The sequence below is a fragment of the Cupressus sempervirens genome, chromosome 3 (genome assembly GCF_028749045.1).
Source record: "Cupressus sempervirens isolate cs-2001-9-10 chromosome 3, ASM2874904v1, whole genome shotgun sequence".
Classification (NCBI taxonomy): Eukaryota; Viridiplantae; Streptophyta; class Pinopsida; order Cupressales; family Cupressaceae; genus Cupressus; species Cupressus sempervirens.
The window spans coordinates 89,762,653-89,768,900 of record NC_143120.1 but is presented as its reverse complement, the minus strand read 5'-3'; the positions used below and the strand labels follow the sequence as shown (position 1 = coordinate 89,768,900).

Genomic DNA, 6,248 nt, shown 5'->3' with positions numbered 1-6,248 from the left:
TTCAAGTTATAAAATATATTATAAAAAATAATAAATACAATATAAATTAACTTTTTTAATATCAATTCAAAATCATGTATAAATGTTTTGCAAAAAGAAATAGTTAAATATTAAGCATATTACAATAAAACCACATATCCACTTATTCTACATTTTAATCACAATATCCCAAATATCGTTAAGTACATATATTTGACTTTTTGAATATTTAACACTTCAAAAACCTATATATTTATTGAGCCCATGCCTCCTAAGAATTAAAGTGATCAAAAAAATTTAAAAAAATTAAATTTAAAACTAATGAAATGATAGTTCTAACGCAAATTTTGAAAGAGCAATTTTGAGCTTACACGAATCATTAAAGGTGCGAGGGTGTCTCGGAGGAAATCTTGTGCGAATAAAATTTGAAAATATAAATGCAATAAAATTCGAAGAAATGTCAGTCCGGTCACTAGAGAAGGCAATACAGATCATTATTTTAGAGGACTACTCAATTGTCTCAAATAAAGTACGAGCTTATCATATTCAGCTTTTTCAAGCGGGTAAAACAAAACCCTGTAAATCCCAAAAAGCTTAAGAACTTTAGAGAGATTATAAATCTCCCCGCTTTAAGATTGACATCTCCAATATACTTATCATAAAATTTACTGATGGTTCACAGTCTACCTTTGTTTGTTTGGTTCTGATCTGGATGAAATTTCTTGGCTTTCACCTGCAAAGTATCCTGCAATCGGCGCCCAAAAGCATAAGAACACGCAATCTTCTTCTCAACCAGGACTTAGTGAGGGCACATGATTACATCATTAAGTTGTGATACAGAACATTAAGAACAAACTGTTTGTGATTGTTATATTGCACTTTAAGCTTAATTATGCTTTTTGTAGCCCATGAATATCAAAACTTAGATCCTAAAATCAGTTTTACAAGAGTGGAGATTATATATAAGATAGGATAATAACAATATCATAATAGTATAACCTGAGCAGTCCACTGTGGCTGTGCCTCCTTGCTCAGTGCTATTGGCTGTGGATACTCGCAGTGACTCTTCCTAATCATCCTCAACCTCCTCGTCCTTGTCAAACTTCTTAATCATTCATTTTTGCTGCTGCACAACAAAGACCTCTCACCAACTGACCTTGTAAAAGGACCCCATGGATAATTGAGATTTTGATACGAATCTAGTCTTGCCCCACTGCCAAATCCTGCAGTTTCTGTGGCATAAGCAAAGAAGTTTAGATATTCTTGCTACACTTGACTAGGTCACAAATGGGTTCGCTGATGGTATTGGTGTTGGTGTTGGCATAGTGACCATCTTTGATGAGATCCTTCTCTGCCACCACTACTACGTACTTTTGGTCTGATGGCAAAATCTATATGGTATCAGGATGTAGGTCATTGGTTAAAACTCTTCCAGCCCTTTGACCCTTCGTCCGTGTAAGCTTGACTTATCAAAGTGGTATGTAATGGGTGCAACCCACATAATACGTGGTTGTATCATCTTGCAGGAGGTGTAGGAGGTGTTGGTGTAGGGACTGCATCTTGAATGAGATCCCTCTGCACCACTAGTACTTGCTTTTGAAGTTATTGCAAAATATCCAGTTGGCTGCTGTCTCTACAGAACATAAAACCTTCTTGCAATTTTGAGCACAAGGAGATTCTGATTGTCATACCCTTGGTGACACTCATATTCCATCTTGCAAAAAGGACAAGCAATCAAGAATGTTCTCTGGATATTCATATTGTTGTTGCCCTTGGCTTGGTTGGGGATTAGAAGATCTCTGGAAGAGATGATTGGTTTCGCTCATGGTGTTTGCTGTTGTCTCTACAACACAAGTAAAACTCTTGCAATTGGGGCAAACCATAGTCTGATTTTCATACGCTCCGTGATACTCATATTGGATCTCGCAAAGACGACAGGCAGTCAAGAATGTGGCTGTCCTCCTTTGATAATTTTGCTGCCCTTGATTGAATTGTGGATTTGAAGACCACTGGAAGCTCATGTTGTACGCTGCATAAAAAAACCCCTGGCAATTTGGGCAAAATAGATTCTGATTTTCATTCACTCGGTGATACTCATATTCAGTCATGCAGAAAGGACAGGCAGTCCAGAATGTGTGTGTCCTCTGCGGAGGTGGAGTTGGCCTAGGCATATGAAAAGGAAAAGGGTTGTTGAAAAAATCGAAATTGCAGAACCCATTATTCCACAAATTGCCATAAGGGCACGTGGTCGACGCTGGTTCCTGCGGTTCCCAAGGCCTTTGCTGAAACCCTTTTCTTTTCTCATCATAAGAAAGTCTCTCCACTCTGTCTGAGAGTACGCTCCATGCCTCAGACAAGAGCTTGAAAGCATCATCTGCACCAAAGAACTTATTTTTATCCGGATGAAGGAGCAGAGCCAATTTTTTGTACTGCTTTCTCACAGTGGCCTCATCAGCAAATTGATTGACACAGAGTATTCCATACCAATCCATGTCCCCATTGATTTTATTCTCAGCAGCAATGTGGACCTCCAAAGCAGCCATCATCTGTGGCAGCCCATCCAACTGAGGGTACAAATTCTGTGCTCTGAAAGCAAACTTTTGAGCACCCATTAGGTCTTTTTCACAGAACAGTTTCTCTGCAATATCTTTAGCACTTTCCGCTTCATCCTTATTACACTCCATTGCCAATTGATACTTTCCTGCGTATGGGCACCCTATTCGTATAACCAACCTAGTTTCTAATATTTACTACGAACCTCATGCAATATCTAGGGTTTCAACAAAAAAATTCAAAATTCACAGGAACGAAGCAGGAGAGTACCTCTATAAGCAAAAATCTGTCACCAAGGAAAAGAGATTTAAACAAAACTGTGTCCAGAAAATTGAAGGCTGATCTGTATGAACTGTGCGCTCAAGTGGCCTGAGAAAGAAATGAAAACGGAAAACCTAGGCGGACGGATCTTAGTCTCCCCTGCAATTCCCACGCCCAAAACTAATTTAACCACCCGCCGAAAGATGTCTGGAGCGGTGCTCCTGAAAACAATAAAAAAACATCAATATCTAAAATTATCTTCCGTTTTGTGAAAAGAAAAATATCTTAACAGTTCTGTAAAATTGAAGGTGGAGTTCTTAGGCACCGCCAGAACTGCAGTCTGCACCCATCATGCAGGTTGATCATGAAGCGTGATGGAAATGCAGAGATCGATAACTGCACTTGAGGAAGATCTCATGATTTTCTTCCTGCCGTATAGCCGCTTGTACGGGAGACTTAGTGAAATTTAATTTTAAAATGAAATGAAAATTTAACGATTAAATGTAAAATAAAGCTTTATTCAGTGTTATTTAAAAAACTGATTAAGATATTAATTGAAATAGTATAAAAGACAAGAATTACAGATATAAATTATCTAGATTGTAATATAATTTGTATATTTTTAAAATATATTTAATGTTTATATTTTATAATGAAAATATAGTATTAAGATTTAATTTAAAATATAATGTAAAATAAAATTCAATATTCATATGTATATATTTTAAATTTTTAATATATAAGATGATAGTGAAATAGAGAAATAAAGTATTAATTTTTATCTTAAAGATTTTTACTAATATATTTTAAAACTATAATCGAATGTGCATAAATTAAATTAAATTAATTTTTAATTTAATTAAAATTAAATTTAATTCTTTTAATAAATTAAATAAATTTAATTTATTATAAATTATCATCTAAAAATAAACTAAAATTGTACTTTGTAAAGGACTAAGGTTTCAGGCAAGATTAGAGTTTTTCTTCTCCATTCTTTCTTACCATCGGAACAGAGATATTTAATTTCTCTAATTCGTTATAATTTATTTATATAATCTAAGGGCTTCGGTCGTTATAAAAATTAAAACTAAACTAATTTAAATTAGTCGGCTTAAAAATATAAATAAATAATCATTAAAAAAAATCTCCATCAAAAAAATTTATTATGAAAAATTAATATGAGAAATATAAAAATATATTAAAAAATAACAATTCTCACAAATATCCTATTAGCTAAATTAAAAAAAATTAAAATAATTTAAAAACTAAAACTTCAATCAATTTAAAAAATTAAAAGTTGACTAAAAGAAAGAAAAATGTGAGTTGAAAGTGGAGATAACAACTAACTAGCAGTCGCATGCTTTTGTACATGCAATGAGTGCGTGATAGGAGAGGAGATTTAAGAGAAAGACATAGAATGAACATTAAATAATGTAAATATAAGTTTTTTAAAAATAAAAATAAAAAAATAAAAAAGTTGAAGATTAAAATATAGATATAAAATTTACAATATTTATGAAATTTGAATATTGCTTAAGAAACATGTTCAATAATTTCAAGATTTTACAATTAAATTCAATTTATCATATATTAAAAAAATAATCATTAAAAAAAAAACACATCAAAAAATTTATTACAAAGAAATACAAAAAAATAATATGAAAAATAATGACATCTCTAACAAATATTCTATTGATTAAATAAATTATAGAAATTGAAAAAATAATATTTCAAAAAAAAACTAAATTAATATAAAAATAATAATTTAAAGTAATTTAAAAACTAAAATCTAAATCAATTTAGAAAATCAAAAGTTTAATAAATAGAGATCACAACATAATCTAATGTGGAGATCACAAGTAACATTTTTTTAAATAAATAAAAAAAGAAAAAGAATAGTTAAAAGTGGATATTTAAAATATAATCTTATGTGAACAAATTAGATTATTAATAATTTTTAATTTAAATAACATAATATTTATTAAAATCTTTTAAATAGATTAATAAATATTATTTATTTAAATTAAATTTATCAAATATCATTAAAAAAACTATCAAATTTTTTTAATGAAAAATTAATCTAACAAATATTCTATTGACTAAATAAATTATAAAAACTAAAAAATAATGCTTAAACAAAAAATTAAACTAATATTAAAATAATTAAAAATTTAAAAACTAAAATCTAGATCAATTTTAAAAATCAAAAGTTAAATGAATAGATCGCAACATGAGCTAATGTGGAGATCACAACTAATAAATAAATAAATAAATAAAAACAATAGTTAAGAGTAAAGATAACAACTAATAAATATCAAAACAAGAGTTAAAAGTGGAGGGAGACGAAAAAAAAAAAGGCCGGTAAATAATTAATGGGAAGAATTTTCAATTTTTTGGCCAAACTAACAACTTTTCAGGGGAACTTGCAAATTTTTCGTCAAAAATTTAATTTTCGGGAACAAAGTTCCCACAAATAGCCTATTGACTTAATTAAGTTTCTGGTAACTTGTGAGCCTCTCACATGGGAGGTCTTGGGTTCAAATTCTCTTAACACATAAAAACATTAATTAAAATAAATAAAAAATAATTAATCTAGGCTTCAGCCGTTTACTGATTTAAAAAAAAAAAAAACAACTCATTAAGTTTTTAAATAAAGAGAAAAAAAGAGAGTTAAAATTAAAGATAAACTAGTGGTTGCAAGTTTTTGTGCTTGCAATGATAAGCCATAGGTGCTCTTGATAGTAAAATTATTTTGGCATTGTTTATCCTATTGATGTTAATATTCTTGATATTATCACTGGTCATATTAATGGTCTTCCTAAAGATACCAATTTATTTTGGAATATATTGTCTTCTACCATTCTCTGGCAGATCTGGAAGTGCAGGAATGAGGAAAGGTACCAAGGTAAGCCAAGGGATCTTACTGAGTTTTTTTGAAAACTCACTTATTTTAAAATTTCTTTGTAGGTGCAGGCTACTATGCTAATCGAGCAGGACAAGATGAGAAGGTTCCTTCATGATGGGCATGCTACTTTTTTCTACTATGAGTTGAAGCATGGATACCAATAGAGTAGAACCCTGGATAATCTCAAGCTTTTGAGCAAGCTTGCATTAGGCTGAATAGAGAAATCAATGAGAAAGTGAATGCTAGAAAATAAGATTTATTCAAGCTGATGCAGATTCAAGAACGTAAAAGCATCATTTGGATGGAGGGTCCCTTAGGTTGGACTGCTTGGGTGGTCAATTACTATGATGTTCTTAGTTAGATAGTCCTTCTCCTCTTGTTGTTATGTTGTACAGCTGAATCTGTTCTTCCTTAGTGAGGCTTGGCCTCCTTGTTGATTTTGTGGTGGTACTTTGGTTGCTTTGTATTTTCTGAAATTCTTATATCTAATAGAAAAAAAAAATAAAAAAATTTAAAATATAATCTTATGTGAAAAAATTAGATTAGTAAT

At 30.8% G+C, this 6,248-nt stretch overlaps 1 protein-coding gene across 1 annotated transcript; it reads right to left on the bottom strand.

Annotated features, from left to right (window-relative positions):
- Positions 1-448: 448 nt before the first annotated feature.
- LOC149564915 (uncharacterized) lies at positions 449-3,050 on the bottom strand. Its single transcript, XM_089816988.1, has one exon. The coding sequence runs from the start codon at positions 2,661-2,663 to the stop codon at positions 1,683-1,685; it is 981 nt and encodes a 326-aa protein (XP_089673114.1). The 5' UTR covers positions 2,664-3,050; the 3' UTR covers positions 449-1,682.
- Positions 3,051-6,248: the final 3,198 nt, after the last annotated feature.

Bases quoted from the DNA above. Each gene is read 5' to 3' on its own strand.
- LOC149564915 (XM_089816988.1), bottom strand. From the start codon at position 2,663: ATGGAGTGTAATAAGGATGAAGCGGAAAGTGCTAAAGATATTGCAGAG.